General features: G+C 30.6%; 1 protein-coding gene across 1 annotated transcript; it reads right to left on the bottom strand.

Annotated features, from left to right (window-relative positions):
• Window positions 1-7,702: 7,702 nt before the first annotated feature.
• On the bottom strand, window positions 7,703-8,487 carry LOC18100294 (pectinesterase inhibitor 3). The gene has a single exon (XM_006381512.3). It carries the CDS (start codon window positions 8,439-8,441, stop codon window positions 7,827-7,829), a length of 615 nt encoding a protein of 204 aa, XP_006381574.1. The 5' UTR covers window positions 8,442-8,487; the 3' UTR covers window positions 7,703-7,826.
• Between the last annotated feature and the right edge of the window lie 11,671 nt (window positions 8,488-20,158).

Genomic DNA, 20,158 nt, shown 5'->3' with positions numbered 1-20,158 from the left:
TTTGGTATCTCAACACTTAAAAAAAAAGTCAACGGGTTGCAACCGGGTTTTTGACCGGGTCTTGCCGGGTTAACCGCGTCACTCCGGGTTTTTCCTTCCCCTACTTTTTCTTCAACCATGCCCGGTTCCAGCCTCGGGTTGGCCGGATCGACCCGCCGGGTCGGGTCAGGTTTCAAAACTATGCTTCAAAGTGTACAATGAATGACTGATGGGGCTTAGTTTTTTTTTTAATATATATAATTTGAATTTTTTTTATCGATCATCAGATATTAAATTCTATCCATAATTAGTATATGTACTCTTTGAATTTTTTATCGAGTCTTTTTACAGCTTTTTTTTAGTTTAATTGAGTCTTTGGATGTTATTTAATATTAATGATGTGATCCCTTCATCAGATTTGATCCGTTAGATAATAAAATTAAACTAATAGATGATTGACACATGTCTATTTGTAATAATAAAAATAATTTAAACTGAAAATTTCATTTTCTTAATTTTTTTATAAATAAAAAAAATCAATATTTTTATTGTTTTTTTTCTCTTCTTAATTCTTTTTTATTGTTTTAATAAGGCAAAAGGAACTTTTTTATATGAAAAGTTTTAGACATTTACTAGTTTTGATTTTTTTTTATTGAAAATGATTTTAAAATTATAAATTTATTTTCCATGTTAACATCTATTATTACTTGCTATTATATTAATTATAAATGAAATTTATATCGAATTTTTTTATTTTAAGAATTTTTTTTTCATTTATAAAAAATAGAAAATGATATATTTTATTTTAAAATTATTTTTATACTTTTTATTAGTAACGGATACATATCAATCATCTACTTGTTGAATTTTGTTGACAGTCGTCTCACCTTTAACTGAAGGACCACATCATAGATATTAGAAATTCAATCAAACTATTTTAATTAAAGGGTACGGCCCATTAAATTACATATTTTACTAAACTATTTTCTTTGGCTCTTATTGTATTGTATGCACGTGAATTACCCAATTTTCATATTCAATATATTATAAATAAAATTAAATAAAATTCTTGATATTTAAAATCTCAATAATTTTACATAAAGCTTAATAATTTAAAATTAAATTAGTTTGTTTTCCTTTCTAATATATAAAATAAATTTTAATTTTATTAAAATAAAAATGAAGGAAATAAAATTGAATAATCTTTCAGTATATTAATAGTTAGTAGTTAGAGTTAAAGAGTCGTATATATTTACTACAAAAGCTCCTAAAAATAATAATCACTAAAAATATGCATTAAGTATAGTTAGAAATTGAATCAATGTTTCTTTACAGTATGATGTCATAAGAAATTAATTTTCATGTCTTTATTTAAAAATAAAACATACATAAGAGAGAATGTAAGGTTTATTTTTTATTGCAATGCATGTGGAAAAGTATTTTAATTAGAGATAAAAATCTAAACATTCAATTAATTATTTATTTCACAAAAAATAAACTTATTAAAAGAGCTCATAATCTACGATTAATTACTTTAGAAGAAGGCAAACACAATTTTTCATTTTCTTTTTATATTTTGATTTTTTTTTGTCTATTATTAGATCCTCATATTCTTCAAATTATTTTGATTGAAGTTTAATACTCTTTTTTTATATTGATTGAGCTTTTTTTTATTGGTGACACTTAATTGCCACATATTTATGATGAGATTTTGATAGTAACATGCACATGTACAAACTAACAACTTTATAATGGAGAACGATAAAACAATATAAAATGAAGAGTAGAGGGACTCAATCAATACAAAAAATAGTAAGGGTTTTTAATCAAAATAACTCAAAGAGTACATGGACCAAATATATTGTTTAAAGAAGTTTATATTTATTAATATTTATTTGTATGATATGAATAAATAAGGTGTGTGTGTGTGTGTGGGTGTGTGTGTGTGTGAATAAGAATTTTTTATTTTTAAACCATGAGGGATACTAGTTTAATTAGTCAGGTATTGAGCTTGTTCTTTAATGGTCACGAATTTGAGTTCCCCCAGAGCCATTAGAAATTTACATAGTTATTAACTTTATAGCCCGTGAAATTAGTCGAGATGCGCGCAAGCTGACTCAGACAACCACATTAATAAAAAAATATTTAAACTACAAGAAAAATCAAGATATTTTAGTGACAAAATCAAAGGACTTGTTTTTAACCTCACATTTTCTTTGTAAAATTTCTCAAAAACAACAATAAAAGTTTTAAATTAAAAAAATATATTTTTATATATTTTTCTTATTTTTCAAGATTTTATCCATTTGCAATATTGCATGAGTTTTTCTATTTTAACGATCCTCAAGTGAGAAAGAGAAAGAGAAATAATCTAGAAGAGAAGAAAAGAAATGAAGAAGAAAAGAAAAGGAGAGAAATTAAAATGATCATTATAAAATCAAAGCAAGAGCAAAATAGGAATAAAAAATAAAAAAATAAATTGAAAATGAGAAAAATAATCAAAATATTTACGTAATCATTTTTCTTGTGAAGACAATATTTTTAATTTTTTCATTAAATTCCATCAACTCATTTAAGTATAGCAAACAAACCTATCGGAACATCTTAATATTTAGAAAAACCTGGAGCATCAATCAAGACAAATAAAAAGAAAAAAAAACATAAAAAAGGAGAGCTCAAGAAAAAAAGAAAGAAAATGAGAGAGCAAGAAAAAAGAAAAAAGAAAATCAATAGAAAATCACCCCTCTCTCTCTCTCTCTCTCTCTCTAGTCCCTCCCTTCTCCCCTCATCCTTTATCACTGGTTCTACAACTGGCATCATCCAAACATTCTCTCCTTTCCCTATATTTTCTCCATCTCTCTCCCTCTTGGCGAAACTCTTCTCTTCTTGCAAAAAAAATCGTGATGGAAGCAGTCATGACTGGCAATCCTCCTCTCTCTTCCGTGCTTCCATGAGTAACAACATACCTTTTCATCACTGACAGCAGTAATGACAAGCAGCTCAGCAGTAGCTTTCCAACTTCGGCCATGTTAGTTTCTCGAAAAATAATTTTAAAAAATAATTTTTTAAATTTTCATGTTTTTATTTATTATTAAAAAAGTTGTTACTAGAAATCACTTTACAAACTTTCTTGTATTTATTTGTCATTAGAAAAGTTGGTCAACAGAAAACACTTTCCAGTCAAAGAAAAATTTGGCTTAGTTTCCAGGAAAATATTTTCCTGAAAAATTTGAGCGGAAAACACTTTCCGGAAGTTGTGAAAAATTTAGAAATGTAATATTATTTGCTAATTATATCAAATTTGGTTCTCAAACTTTTGATTGCTATATATATATATTTTGTTTTAAATATTTATTTTTAATTTCATCTCTTAAAATTTATTTTTTATATTAACTTTGGTCCTCATTTTTATAATAGTTATTTGCTTTTCCCTTATCATTTTCTTATTGAAATTTTTTATCTATCAAATTTGGTCCTCATTCTTTTAATTATTACTTATTTTATTTGAAATAATTTATGAAATGTTAATTATTATTATTTTAATTTCTTCATCTTTCATTTTTATTTTATTTTTTAGATTTGATTTCTATTATTTTGATTATTATTTATTTTATTTGAGATAATTTATGAAATTATATTTTTTTTTCAATTTCATCCTCATTCAACTTTTTAATTTGAAAGATATGTTCATCATTATTTTAATAAACTTAAAAAAATAAAACATTAATAAGTTATTTTCCAACTTATTTTCCATGACATAAACAAACACTGAAAAGTGTTTTCCAACTTATTTTTCATTACACTACTAAACATCGGAAAATAATTTATTTTTTCACAATTTATTTTTTTAAAAAAATCTACATTCCAGCAAATAAACAGCCTTCAACTTGTTGTGCACCGACTAGTTGATATTCTCGTAACCTTCATTTATGGGCTGACAAAATCAGGAGACTCGTAATTCCCAACTCCTTACGCCAGGACACTCATTGAGAAGTCACTAACGCGACGTGCACAATGGTGGTATGTGATAGCTACAAGCCAGAGGATATTTTCAGCATGTTATAATTTTTCACGGGTATTTCATCTTGTCTTTGAATCTTTTTACCTATTTTGAACAACTTTTGGTATTTTTTGTCATCATTTTGAGTGTTCGAATCATGCCATTTTATGATATCCCCCAGGAATAAGTTTAATTTTACTATTGATTTTAATTTCAATAACATGAATATTGCATATGCTCAAGGTGAGTAAAATATAAGTTTGTTCATCTAAAAATGTATTGAATACGTTGGAAAAGAAGGATATTTTGAAAACAAATTCCATTTAAAAAAAAAACAAAAAATACCAATAACTTGAATACATTTTCTAGTTATCTAAAATATCAAGAACATATTCTATAATTTTTATTGCATAATGAAAACTAAAAATAAAATAGAAAATTAAAATAAAAAAAATGTTTCCCACCTTTGAACACATTTATAATTTCTCTAAATTCTATTATTTAAAAGTCCTTAATTACAACCATAAAAAAGGTTACATTAAGAGATTTTTTTTAGAAATTAACTAGTTTATTCGCATGCACTATGCTATAGGTCGGATAAAAAAATTGTATGTAAAATAAATGTTCAGGTTGCAAGGACTTACCTAGCATTGTTATTAAAACCAACTTAGCAGGTCAGCCTTAAAACCTCCTTACCTGACCTTTGCATAACCTAGATTAAAAATAAATTATGTGGAAGTTGTCCTGATATAACCTAGTAGACTTGGCAGGTCAAAAGACAACTTTGATGACAAATGAAAAGCATGGTTTGATTTAAAAAATATTCAAGATGACATCTTTTTTTTTTAATATCAAGACAAAAACATAATGGATTGACCTAGGTTTTGCGACTTAATCCACCAAACTCGTAACCTAGATCATAGGATCCTAGTCCGGGTTTAAAATCAAACTTTATGGAAGTTACTCCAATGTGACCCAATTAACCTGATGGGTCCAAAAAAAGCCCGCACAATAAGTAAAAAGCTTGGTTTGCCGTTAAAAAGATTTTAAGATGACATCTTCTTCTTTTTTAATATTAAGATGATGACATATTAGATCGATTCGGGTTTTATGGCTTAACCCACCGAACCTGCAACCCGGCCAGATGTTTGGGCTTGACCTTAAAAAAAAGACTTAGCATACAGGTCAACCAGCCTAGACCCATGCACCTAGGCCATCTTTTGTTTTTTTTCTTTTTTTTTTTTGAAGGAAAATAACTTGTCACCTATCTCTTAATTTATTTGAGAAAAAAAAGAAGAAGAATTGGACAACACATCATTAGTTGCCTACAATGGTGGCTGAAAAATCTTTGAGGCTGTTTTTTAATCTAAAAATCTATTTTCAGCTTATTTTCATATAAAAACACATATTAATTATTCTTAAAACCAATTAATCAAGCTCAAAAACCCTAAAATGGTTCAAAAAACCAAAATCAAAACAAGAAAAAATCTCTCCTAAGGTGGATATACTTTTTCAGACAAGATGAAGGTTAAAAAACTATAACCATTGAACTCCTCTCATCTAATAGAGCCCTTTTACACCAAGATTTATTATTTTGGTTGCTGCAATCGTGATAAAAAACAACTTTTTCTCTCGATCATCATTTTCTAGTGAGTTTTTCTCTTCTTTCTAAAACCTAAGAATTTATAAATAAATAAAAGAACTTTTACATAAAAAAAATTGATGAAATATGGAGGGAGTAATGTGTTGTCTCCACATTTTACTTTTCAATCATCTATATTTTAATTTGACACTTCCCCTCATAGTTTCAAGCTTAATTTTATAGCATTATGATATAAAAAGATTCAGGCCGTATGCACACCCTTTTAATGTAGTTTGTAACTAGTTTATAAACAAGTGCTATGCTGCGGGGGGACCGAAAGTCTTGCAAACCTAAAATAAATGTTCAGTTCTTAATGAATTGTAATTACAACTCATTAGCTAATTTTTGCAGTCAATGTCGTGGGTTCGATGCCCGTCCATTGTTTTCTTCCATTTAATTTCGACATATTCAATACCATATAATCAAATTGTAAACATAATAAGGGGCATTTGAGTTCTTGGTCTAGCGGTGGTAGGGGCTTGTTCCCTTTCTCTACACCTGGGTTCGAACCTCATTGTGCACGCCTGTCATCTAAAGTGCCTTACCGTGGTGCCTTACATGCTTACTGGGTTTGCAGGATGTTCAGTGGGTCGTGAAATTAGTCGTGGTGCGCGCAAACTGACCCGGACACCCACGTAAATAAAAAAAAAACATAATAAGGGTTTTTTTTTATTAGTATAATTAATGAAAAAGCCAATACAATTAGTTTCATATAATAAAATTGTTAAATAATTACTTTAAATTCACATGATTTTTTTCTCTTAAAAAACCCATGAATTTATTAAAACTCGCATAATTAATTAATAGAACAGATTAGGTAAAGAAAACACGACAAGGAGCTTTTATTTCTTATACAATCCATCTATCACATGAGTTTCATGTGATAAAAAAGTAGACATCAAAGAATTTGATTTTTAAGAAAAAAATAAATAAAAATCACGTGAGTTTCCCTTAATTACTTGATAGTTTTGTTCCTTGAAATTAACTGAAAAATCCACTTAGATCCGAAGAACAGCTAACATACATGTCCTTGTGCCTGCAATTATTGGGACGTTTGTCTTTTTTTTTTTTTTTTTTAATATGTAGGGTATCTAGCATGGCTTGTGCATATCAAATTAAATCTCTGCATCCTGAATAAAATTTGTAACAGATCAGATTCCATAAAAAAAGCATATTTGTAGAGGATGTTTGAAAGTGTGGTTGTAATTGTTTTTTAAAGTGATTTTTATTCGGAAATGTATTAAAATAATATTTTTTTTATTTTTTAAAAATTATTTTTGATATCAGCGCATTAAAATGATTTAAAAACACTAAAAAATATTAATTTGAAAAAAAAATAATTTTAATTTTTTTAAAAATAGTTTTAAAATATAAAAACAAATAATAACTAATTTACGACTAACACCCTGTAGTCGGTGACTAGACAGCATTCAGCTTCACCCTATTTATCATCTCAGCCGCCCAACCCATCCTTTGTCTTCGACTTTCAATGTAAATTTATGTCGTTGCTGGACCAATAGAAATATGTGCTAAATGTTTCAGCTAGATCTATATATATACGAGTTGTTACAAACCGAGCAACTATATATATATATATTCTTTTTTCTCTGTTTTTTTTTCTTTAACAATAAAAGTATTAATTGAAACTAGATTTATTCTTGGTATAGATTTGATTGGATATATTTAAAAATAAATAAATTCAACTAATTTAATTTTATATAAAAAATAATAATTAATATTTCAATATCACGCAAATGTGTTGGTAACTAATTATTTATTAATTTGCTCCCACGTATCTCATATAGATTCTAAAATTCATAATAAATTGTGAAAAGGGAGGACGATGACATGATTTACACTAGCCCTATTTATTTTGGTCTTTTAAAAATATTTTTTAAAAAATTTAAAATTTTTTATTTTTTTATTTACTTCAAATTAATATTTTTTGCTATTTTTAGATAATTTTGATCCATTAATATTAAAAATAATTTTTTAAAAATAAAAAAATATTATTTTAATATATTTTTTCTAAATAAAATAAACTTTAAAAAATAATTTTAATCAAACTCCCGAACACGCTCTGGGCACAAACTGGATTAATAAGTCGGTGAAATCTTACATACAGCTTCCATATATAAAAACACTTAAAAAAAAAAGGGGTGCAAAATACAAAGATATATTACAAATCACAGAAGCTTTCCATATTCAATGACGTCCCAGCTTTGGCCTCCCACGACTTTCATCAAGACGATTAATCATGTACAAAGCATTACTAGTAACCCTAGCAACATTAGTGATCTTTCTCTTCACATCATCCTTGGCTTTGCTTTCAACTTCGTGAAACCCATCAAGACACGTGTCCTCGTTAGTCAAAGCAGCGCTGACCCATGTCTGTGCATTACTCATCTGCCACCCAAACGTTTCCTCTCTCAAATGCTTCAACTCACCCAGTGTCTTGCTCAGCTCATCCACCGAGTCATATATCTGCTCAATACAATCACTCAGTGCAACTCGCTCTCTCTTTTTCTTAAGACCCGAGAGTGTGCTCAGGTAGTTTGACACTTTCCTGGCACGTGCAATGCTTACCTTGACAGCTGCTTGGGCCAGGTCACGTGGGGTGTTGGCAGGGCCTGCATAAGAGGAAAGAGTGCGGAGGCAGAGGTTAGGGTAACTAGCGTGGACGCAGGATGAACGGACTAGATCTCGCGGTGCATTGTGGGACTTTGCAGCGGCGGAGTAAGGAGATGTGGAGAAGGAAATGAAGATGAAGAGAAGGTTAAAGAGAGAGAAAGGGGGAGACATTGTTTCTAACTCTTTCATGTGGCTAGCTGTAGTAGTGTAAGAGAGCGTGAGTGATGCTATTACTATGGCAGATGGATTTTATAAGGGAATGGTGCTAGAGTATGGGCTTCATGTAGACACCTAATTACGGGATTGACCTTTTTTTTTTTTTATTAACTTGGGTGTCTAGGTTAATTTGCGTACACCTCGACTAATTTTACAGGCCCGAAGTTAACGACCATGTAAACCTCTAGTGATCTTGAGGTTTGCGAGATTTGAACTGGTAATTTCTAGAAAGTAAATCTAAAATCTGACCAGTTGACTTTCGTGTGTGTATGTGTGTGTGTAATCTGTTGGACTGTGCACCAGGTAATGAAAGTATCTCTTTCATTATTTTTTTCTTAATTTTTCTTGTAAGCTAGGATGCATTGATACAAGGTTAGTTTAGTCCAGGATGATTGTGCTATACAACGGAGTAAATGCACCGTAGTTGGCAGCTAGTCGGCATGCACCAAGTCTCCTGTACGTATATTAATTGACCATGCCCACGCAAGCTCTCTCTCTCTCTCATTTTATATTACTGTGAAAACATGAACGTTGCCTTCCTGGAGAGACAAAATAGTAACTCGATGGGTCAAGTTTTCATGGAGGAGAGGTTAATTAGGTCCATCATTTTCAGGTTTTAGGCATGAACATAACATGTGAGTTATTGCCATGAGACAGATCACATCATAATAAGATCGATCCACGGAACAGTAGTATAACCACAGCAACGCTATCTATCTTCTTTCCTGCAATTTAATTAAAACGAGCAGCAGCTGCTTATTCAAATCCAAAAAGGTTTTTTAATGTCATTCAAGGCTATTAGTGTATAACGATTGTTTTTAAAGTATTTTTTATTTAAAAATATATAAAAATAATAATAATATTTTTTTATTTTATATAAAGACAAACGGTATCCTCCGTGAAAGTGAAACCACGCAATTATTTGTATACACGGGTCCTGCCATGACAAAATAATTGAAATAAGTGTGTAGAGAGAGAGAGCATTATGCATGCGGCTCCAGTTTGATCTAAAAGCAAGCACGGGCATCCATCCAAGTTCTGAAACAGGTCATGTGGGCATGGACAGTGTTCAAGGGGCCATTCTCATTCCCACATATTGCCATATAGAAGTAATATTGGGATCGGGTTTTGGTTCAACTAATTCAATCACTTTTGCAGTTCGTTAAGATCTTGATAAGAGAAAGATATTGTTCGGTTGGTCCCATTATAGAGGAAATTTGCATTCCTTCATCATTAAAAGGTTTTAATTAACAATTAATAATTAATTAAAATACTAAAATAAATGGGTGGGGTTACTGTTTATAAAAAAAGAAATGCATGTTCACCTCGTTGTTCATGAACATGTTTTTTTTATGTGGGAGTGTTTAAGAATATAATAATGATTGTTTTTTAAAATATTTTTTATTTGAAAATATATTAAAATAATATTTTTTTAAAAATTATTTTTTATATCAACACATCAAAACGAGAGCTAAATATTTTTTTATGCTAAAAACACGTTATTTTTTATTTTCTTATAAAAATAATTTAGTTTTCATTTATTGTGATGAATCTCTTATATAAATTAAATAAATAAAAATGGATTATACACCTACACCTAATTTTTTTTTAATATTTTTTTAATTGGATAAATATTATTAATTTTTTGAAATAGAAACCCGCGCCATAATGTTAAGATAAAACCTCTTAATTAACCAATGTACGTAGGACATATATCACCAAAGAAATTGTTTTAAGGACATATTAACAATAGATAAATCATGTCGGTTGTGATCTTATACATATTATTAAACAAAAAAATAATAAAAGATCAATAAACTAAAATAATAAAGAAGGTCACTTCTTAGAGGTTCCTTAAAGATAAAGGATGCAGGTTGAATATTTCTAGTGAAAGTTGGCAGAAATCAATATTAAAAAAAGAAACCAAGCCAAATTGGTAAAAATAAAATAAATGGTTTACTCATGGGAATTCTTATTTTCTCAAGTTTTTATTAAAAAATATTTTCATATATCTTGCAAGACAATTTATTTGGTGGAATAAATCATAATTAAAAGCCGTCCCATAAATGAAGATTATTTAATAATGGTACTTAATTAGCATGCATAGTTAATATTGAGACTTGATAGAAGCTAGCTAGCTATTGAGTTAATAAATTGACCAAATTAAAAATATAGGGATAGATATGAATAGGGTGACACAAGCATATGGATAAATTCAAGATTTTTACCTAAAATTAAAAATATTTTCTTAACAATCTTATTTTATTCAAATATATATAAATAAATGTGTTTAATTAATATATACATGAATTTAGGCAATATCTAATGTACCATAAATATGTACAAATAGGAAAGGATCAAGTAGATATATAGTTCACGACTCACTAAAATATCAGTCCCTCAAGATCTTAATAATTGATTTAGGAGGCCTTATTTGACTTCGTATAGTATTGGTTTAGTAAAATTAATTAATAACACAGGGGCTAAAGTGAAAAATCAAGGATAACACAAGAGGAAATTATGAGTTTAGCAATTTTTATGTTGTTAAATAAGAAATGTCGGTAGGCGTTTCATCGGATTCCGGTTTGATTTCTAACCATCCAGGGGAGAGGGTATTTCTAGATCTGAAAAATATTAAGGGGCGGTACGGGTTATAAAAAAGAAGAAGGAGGAGGAGGTAGAGGAGTGGGAGTTGCAATTAATGTAGCTTCTTTTGGGGGCAACACAACATTAATTGGAAATTCAAAAAAACATGACGAGTTCATGGTCTCAAGGCATGTGGTAGCTATGCCAGCTGCTCTCCTCATTACCGAAATTAGTTACAATAATAACTTGGTTCCATGGAATAATAGTTTTGATTGCTTACTTAGATCACTGTGTGATTGTATGATAAAGATTGTTTTTTTAAGTATTTTTTAATTGAAAATACATTATTGTTTTTTTAAGTATTTTTTAATTGAAAATACATTAAAATAATATTTTTTTTATTTTTTTAAAATTATTTTACATTAGCACATCAAAAAATCACCCAAAAAACCAAAATCAACTCGAAACTAAATATCAAACCGAACTTAAATATGTTTTGTCATGAACTTTAAAGGTAGAAAAAACATTTAATATGAATTCCCTTCATCAAATGGAACCATTTGACACAAACATTGATCGTTTCGATGGTATAAATCGGTGTCAATGATATTTTTCTCTCTCTACCATTAAAATTCAGTGACTTCTCTCTCTCCTCTCTCAACTATGGACTAAAAACTAATAAAAATAAATTTTTGTACAAAAATTGAATTTGAAAAAAATTGAGGCACCAAAATCATATAATTTGCATTATTTTAAAAGTTAGAGGACCAAAGTGTATTTTTCCTAAAACTTCTAGAACACCACCCATGTTTGACACCTTTTTTTATTTTGGTACCTATTCTTCCAATCCCACCATTGACTAAGAAATCAGAAGAGATCAGCCTTAAATTTGGATCAAATTGCCTAAAATAAAAGTTTGATGACCAAAATGAATTGTCAAAAAATGACCAGGGTCATCCATAATGATCTGTGTGTGCGTGAACAGTGCTAGCATATGCAATGAATATCCCACACATTTTAATATTTAGTATAATTATTACATTTCTATTTTTAATTTTACTTAAGCTCTCACACTTTACTCTTTTATTAAATTTTATTTTCATTCCTTTTTATATGGATTTGCATGTCTATTTAATTACTTTCTGACGGATTAATATTTTTTGTTTTTTCTAAATCCTTCCTTTATGAATAAATAAACAAAGTTTAGGCTAATAACCCATCATTAATGGGCTCAACCAAGTGTTGAGTTCAAATAGGTATGGGTCTAGCAAACTAGCAAACCCATCATCTCCAGATTCAACCAAATGCTAAGTCTAGGCTTGTGTGGGTCTGACAAAATGTCAGGCCTATCATTATTGGGCTCTACCAAGCGACGAGCCCAGGCTTGTGTGTGGTTCTGGCGAACCACTAGACCCACAATCAGAGATATTTTACTCTAATGAGTCAGAAATATTTCATCATGGCAAGTGAAAGATATTTGCCTGATATATGAACCTTACCCCTTTCATGAAAGAGGGGATCTCTGGAGCTATAAAAGAAACCAATGTAACCACCACTAATGAGGTTTGATTCTCTAATACAAATAATATAAATCTATTTCTAGGGCTTTCTTTTAAAATAAGATTATTTTTCTCTCTATGATATTGACATAATCATCAGAGAATCCCAAAACTCTAAGGAGGGAACCTTTTGTGGGTATTGAGAATAATCTATCAGCTATTTCATCAAGAAAAGATAGATTAGATTGTCAGAACCAGGACAGTAATAATCTTATCTCAAGCCTTGACTTGACCTTCAAACCCATGAGATAAAATCGGACCTCATCACTTTCCCTTATAATTATTATCTGAAATAATTATTTCTTTTTAGTTTTTCTTATAATTATTTCTGTTGATTTTTTTTTAATCGTTATGTATAAACAACGGGTCACCAAGCTTGGATATATACTTATGCTAGCTTTAGTTGCAAATTGATGGATTAGAAATTTCCACAGAAGCTTGAAGTATAAACCAACGGGTCACCAATTGGTTTGAAGCTTGAAGTGGGTTTCTTAAGTTGATAAAACAATTTGTGCTTATAATTATAATTGTTTTTTATGGTCTAAAAAAGGTTTAAGAAAATATGTTGTACAATTATGTTGTACTAGTTACAATGTAATGCTTATAAATATTTAAAGCAGGTTAATAGGATTTGGTTATATTTTATTGTTATGCATGCTTTTGATATATAAAATATCAATAAAGACTATACTAAATATATGTAAACAAATGTATTTTTTAAAAACTAAATAATTTATAATTTCTTAAACTTACATAAGATGTGAACATATTTTTTATGAAAGTAATTCTTAAATTAAAAAAAACAAGTTAAATAGGGTGATAATATATATAGACACGTCATTTTAATAAAATCAATAATTTTCTCTTGGCATAGTATTGTTCATTAGTGGTATATGCAATAAACAACATTATGAAAATTACAAGTTTAAGTTTTTTTTAAAGAGATCTTTTTTTTTAACGGGAAAACTAAAAGAGAAATGTAAATTAAGACATTTAATCTCATGTTGCATGGCACAATAAATCTTTTTATGTAATTATATGCCGATAAATTTTGTTTAAGAAAATTAACAATTTGAATTTCATTCAAGTTTTTTCTTTACTTATTTATATCTCTCTCTCTCTCTCTCTATATATATATATATATATATATATATATATATATATATTGAAATAAAGATAAAAAAAAAAGTATCTTTTTAACCAAAATCCCTTCAATTATTAACCCACATCTTTTATTTTGGTACTTTTTTAACCAAAATATTTATTTGATAGACAACAACTTATAAAATCATAAAAGAAAACTTAAATTAAAAAAAACAATGTTTTGATAATTTTGATGTAAATATATTTTAAAAAATAAGCAAAACACACTGCTTGTGCATTGTTGCAAAGAAACCTTTGGAATATTTCTTTTACTTAATCAAATGATGATAGGATATGCAATAAAGATAGGAAAAAATTTATGAAAAAAAATGTAACGGCCTGGCTCAACATGCTGTATATTGTTCGTTTTGGGCCTCCTAGTCCACCCATTTCCAGGGCTTCGACCCAGGTCCCCCTCACGATTTTGTTCTTGGCAGCCACGCATGACCTCAAAACGTGTACAACATGTTAGCAACCATCACCACTAATAAGGCCCTGACTCTGGACGCTCACTTCCGATGTGGGATATCACAATCCCCCCACCTTAAGACGAGCCGTCCTCGGCTCTGATACCAAATGTAACGGCCTGGCCCAACATGCTGTATATTGTCCGCTTTGGGCCTCCCAGTCCACCCATTTCCAGGGCTTCTACCGAGGTCCCCCTCACGATTTTGTTCTTGGCAGCCACGCATGGCCCCAAAACACGTACAACATGTTAGCAACCAGCACCACTAATAAGGCCCTGGCTCTGGACGCTCGCTTCCGATGTGGGATATCACAAAAAAGGCTACAGAAAAAGATCATTTGTTGATATTGAAAACATAAACTATAATCTCATTAAAAAAACAAAGTACTTAAGTCCCTTAATAAGCCTAATGAAATTATGCTAATGCATGATTAAGGCAATAATGCCCATATCTAATAATTAAGTCCCTTAATATTGCCTTGTTTTTCTACTTCGTTTAGAGGTTGAATAAACCTTAAATTATATAATTGATGAAATCAGGAATATTTCATATAGAAATTGGATTTTTTATAGTTATATTTGGGGATGTTGGTGTGATTGAGCTTGACCACGAGTCCATGAGTTTTCATGCAAAACAAGTCCCTGGTTGAAATAAGAGATCCTCCGATAATTAAGTCAATAAGCGCAAGATGGATGTGGTGAGTATGAAAAACAATGTACAAATAAAAATGTATAAAGAGAAAGAGTTTATAGCCTAAAGCTGGCCTAAAATGACATGACCTTGTATGAATGACTTCGTATAGCATGGTCTTAAATGACTAGATTTTATTTTCTAGAATGACATGGTCTTGCATAGCTGGTTTTGTACGATCTAAAGTGGAATTGTGTGTTGCTAGGCCTGACTTTCAATGGCTAAGTCGAGCTCTATCTTTTGTATGGCTAAAACTTGTATGGCATGGTCTGACACATTTGCATGGCTAGCTTATGGCAAATGACGGGAGATTGATTTTGCATATTGACTAGGTGTATTTATACACCTAGATCTTGGATTTTTTCCATAGAGAATGAGACGTATCATTAGTGAAGAAATTTCTGTGCTGCCACAGCTGAGCCGTGGTTGCTCGTTGGTTATTGTGTTATTCCTTGGTTGTTTGTTTCATGTGTGCTATTGATGATGAGTAGTATCATTGACATATAAAATGGTGTCTACTCTGCATAGGAAAAGTTCTGTATGTATTAAAAAAAAAGTGTTCATGAAAAGATTGTGCGCATAGCGAGGGACTCTAGAAAACCCGAGAAAATTTATAGAAAGGTATATCGGGGTAAGATTGGACAAACTGGGATTGATGTCGGTATTGGGTTGAAAATTGTGACAGTTTTGGCAACTAGATATTTTTTTTAAAAAAAATTAAGTATTATCATTTTCCCCTCCAAGACTTTTAAACAATCATGTTTCAAAGACTTTAACCAATAAAAGTGTAAGAGTAAAATACTCGTTATATAAACATTACCTTTGTGCCTAAGTATGTATGAAAAATGTTTTCATTGTGGTTATGCCTTTGTAACTGTGCCTTCATGAAAAATAAATGTTTTATTTTTATGGCTTTTGTTAACATGAGAGTTTTTCTACAAAGGAGAGATGATTTTATCAATTTCCATTCCAGAACATTATTATCTAGAAAAAAAAATGCTTTGTGATCATAAAAGTACTATATAAGAAAATGTTGTATGAAGATGTAGAGATTTGAATAAAGATCCCCGATGAAAATTTTTCATGGAGTCATGTATAGAGATGTCAATGGAGACATAAAGATCTCATCTATGAAGATTTTTTATGGAGTCATGGAGATTTTAATTGAGATATGGATATCTCGTCATGAAGATTTTTCATGGAGATACGTTTAAAGACATGAAGATCTTGTAATGGAGATTTTCATGGAGTCATGGAGATTTTAATGGAGTCATAGAGATCTTGCTATATAGACTTTTCATTGTCACTTAAGAAAAAAGAAGTTACTATTTTCATTTAAAAATTTCAAAAGATAGAGATATAATTTTGAAAATTATATGATTTTGGGTAGTACATGACAAAGACTTTTTAATTTTTGTTTATGTTACATCTTCTTCTTTATAAATTGTTAAAGGTATCCTCTAGAGATCAATTTTTCAATATCATTTTTTAGGGCATGATATTCTTCAGTGTCATGATTGTGGTCACAATAAAAGTGACAAAACTTGTTAGGATTTCTTGTGTTTGTGCCACTTTTTATTGGAGGTGGATACCGTATAAAATAGCAGTAAATATGTTAGTGGTTAGGAGCTCAAAAAATATTAGGCAATTACAAATGCATCCCTTGGTGCTTCTTTTGGATGATGCCTTAGTAGAAGATTAATGACAGTGTAGAGATTCTAATTTTTAAAAATGAGGTTGTCCCTGTCTGGTGACACTTTTTTCTTCTACTCGAATATGATTATCTATATATAAAGTCCTATTAAAAATGATTACAAGTGTTCCTATAATGAGTAGTTGTAGACTCCACTAATCAAGTCCTTAGTGGTAATTGCTTTTAGTGGATTTTTCATGTATAACATTTTCTTGTTGAGTATCTAAAGATAAACTTTGATGCTTTCATTTTGTTATTAAATGATGTGAAAAAGCTTGGTTGTACTCTTTTTAGCTGGAATGCTAGTGCTGAAATAAAAGATGAGCTTAACATACAAATCATAAAAGCTAATGATAAAGTTGGGTTCAAGCTATGATACCATAAACTAGTAGATCCATGAAATATTATTGGGATAACTTTTTACATGGTATTACACTTTTGTGCGACAAGGTTTAGGATGTTTGTGCCACTTTGGATATGCCTTTTAGGATATGTAAGACCATCATAATTGTCAAAGTTGGCCTTCGCGGTGACACGATCTTTGAAGAGATGAGTGTGTAACACTTTGTGATAGAGTTGAAAGTCTCTATTATGGTGGAAATGGTGTTCATTCTTAGAATGCCATACAATCATTGATGTTATCTCGTGTCTGAGTCTTTTTGTTGAGGAGCATTATTGATGGAGATAGTCATGCTAGTGGATAGGATTTAGATGAGTGTTTTTTTTATAGAAACTACGACTTCTTCATAAAGTAGGAGTATCGAGTGTACTTCAAAAGTTATTTTCCCGAAATTTTATCAAACTAGAGCTTTCTATGACCTTTAGTGCACACAATGAAGCTATATGTTGTATTTTCTATTGATGGAATGGAAAAGTGCGAGGCTATTCTTGCATGTCTAGAAGAATATTATTGAGCATTTGCAATTAATGAGATAGTTGTTAGAGAGCTTAAGGAGTTGTATTTTATGTGGCAGGAAGATCAATTATTTTTTCATGTCCTAAAGTTTTGTTAGTCGTGGGAAAGTATGATGATTGAGAGGGAATAAACTAGCTTTTGTTTAGTTCCTTATAGACCGTGCCGCTAATGAAATTATAAAAACTTCAGACAGAAATTGGATTTTCCATGGCTCTATCCCCGACTGTTAGTGTAACTAGGCTTGACCGCGAGTCCACGAGCTTTCCTATAAAACAAGTCCCCTATTGGAACAAATGACTTTCCGTTGATTAAGTCAGCAAATTTAAAAAGGGAGTGGTGTGTGTAAAAGAAATATATAAAGAAAAATGTATTGAAAAAAAAACAATTTATGGCCTATAGTTAGCCTAGAATGGTTGGTTTTTTATGGCCTATAATGATATGGTCTTGCATGGCTAGCTTTGTATGGCCTAGAGTGGGATTGTGTGTTGTCAAACCTTGTTTTTAATTGCTAAGTCAAGCTCTATCTTTTGAGTGGATAGAACTTACATGGCACGGTGCGACACCTTTGCATTGTTGGCTTATGGCCAATGATGGGATCTGGATTTTGCCTAGTGATTAAGTGTATCTATACACCCAAATCATGAGTTTTTTTTATAAAAAAAAATGTATCATTGTTGCGATGTCGCGATCGCACAAATTAATTACCCTAGCTTCAAACACAACACATAAGATAATATAGAGCAAGCAAGGGGTCGATCCCACGAGGAAGATTCAAGTCAGATTTTTATGCTAGATGATATGCAATTTGGAGGGGATTTGGACGTTATCTAGGCTAAAGCAAAAGAAAACAGAAAACTATCAAACAAAATTTAATAAAATCAGAAAATTATCAAGAGAACAAACCTTGGTCACAAGCACACATCCACCTACAGAAATCAGAACTGATCATGGAAACGAAACATCAATTTATATTCTGAATATTTATCTCTTCTTAACATTGGTTAGTTAACGGATCCGCCATCTAACTAGCCCTAACCATCAAATAACCACAGTGTCCGCACTAGTAATTTAATTCAATGGCAGCCTTAAGAACTAGATAAGTTGATTAATCAAGAAAACATAATTGTCCGCAGTCTATGTTTGATTTGATTGAATGTTCTCCCTAAGATTAATAACGTAGATCCGCCACAATTATTAAACTCAGTTGCTTCACAAGTTCATATACCACAACTCTGGTTTTGATATCAAACTTAGCAATAGATTGTCTACAATAATAACTTAGAGTCCGCTCTAGCAATTAAAATAAACAATCATAGAAAAATAAGCATAGGAGAACAAACATATTCATCATATAAACTAAAAAAAAAGGTAAAATAAATCTCACAGTTCTTGAAATCCGAAGGTTTTCGTGTCCTTGCAACCAAGAAAAAGTGTTTAGCCTTGCATGTTTGTTGAACAACTAATCAAAAAGAAGGAAGAATGCATAATTTAGGGTTTCTTAAAGGAAGGGGGCGTTTTTCTCTTCTTGGCTGGCTACCCCCCTTCTCTTCTCTCATTCTTTTTATATCTTAGGAAACCCTAGGTCTCTATTTTACAAAATAGTCCTCCATTAAGTAGACTGTTTACATTTAAGTATTTCAATAACCATTTTCCTAAAAAATAAGAAATAGCCTTGCATGAAATCTTCAAGCTTTGACTTAGAGGAGCTAAATTGCTGAAATAAAAACTTGGATATCGGTTTAGATGCTTCGGAACGTAATTTGGACTCGTTTCTTCACGAAACCTGTTTGCTGGCAGAATTCAGATATCATCTTTGAAAAATCATATCTCCCTCATATGACATCGTTTTTGGCTGAATTTTGGAGCGTTTATAGAAATTTGAGTCATGAATCCAACAAAATTTATTTTGAATCAATTGGACTTCTGTAGCTCTAGATGTTCAAGTTGGAATGGCCGAAGGTCAACACTGGCAGATTGCGAGGTTTGACTTTGAAGGCTGCGATTTCCATGCTCTTCTTTATTTTATTTTCTTGCCTTAGATGTCCAGAAAGGTATGGATGTTAGCTTTTTAATGCCACTGGAATCACTTCATTTCAACCTCTAGAGCTCACGCTCTGCACAAAACATCGACTGAAGGTCAAATCTGCCAATTATCTCCAATTTACTTCTTTTTGAATCTTTCATCCAAAAGTGCCTTCAAAACATAAAACAAAGAATATCAAGGTATTTTATATATAAAATATAGGCAAAACACTAGTTAAATGTGGGTGAAACTATTGAATAATATGGTTGCATCAATCATTGATGAAGAAATTTATGAGCTACCATTGTCTAGTCATGATTGCTTATTGGTTATCATGTTATGCCCTGGTTGTTGTTTTATGCAGGCTATTGGTGGAAATATTAGTAATGAGCGGTCTCATTGGCATAAAAAATGGTATGCTCTGCATATGAAAAGTCTTGTATGCATAGAAAAAATATGTGCTTGAAAATTTTATGTGTGTGGCTCTTAGTAACCCAAAAAAAAAGTGTAAAGGGTGTGCCACGACAATATTAGACATATCAAGGTTGGTTTTGGTATTGGGCTGAAAATCCCTACTATTTGGGCTAGAATTCAGCCTAAATAGGATGTTTTT

The sequence above is a fragment of the Populus trichocarpa genome, chromosome 6, assembly GCF_000002775.5.
Source record: "Populus trichocarpa isolate Nisqually-1 chromosome 6, P.trichocarpa_v4.1, whole genome shotgun sequence".
Lineage (NCBI taxonomy): Eukaryota > Viridiplantae > Streptophyta > Magnoliopsida > Malpighiales > Salicaceae > Populus > Populus trichocarpa.
Note: the sequence above shows the minus strand (reverse complement) of the source record. Positions and strands in the feature narration are given on the sequence as shown.

Excerpts from the sequence above, each read along its gene's own strand:
- LOC18100294 (XM_006381512.3), bottom strand. The coding sequence starts at position 8,441 with ATGAAAGAGTTAGAAACAATGTCTCCCCCTTTCTCTCTCTTTAACCTT.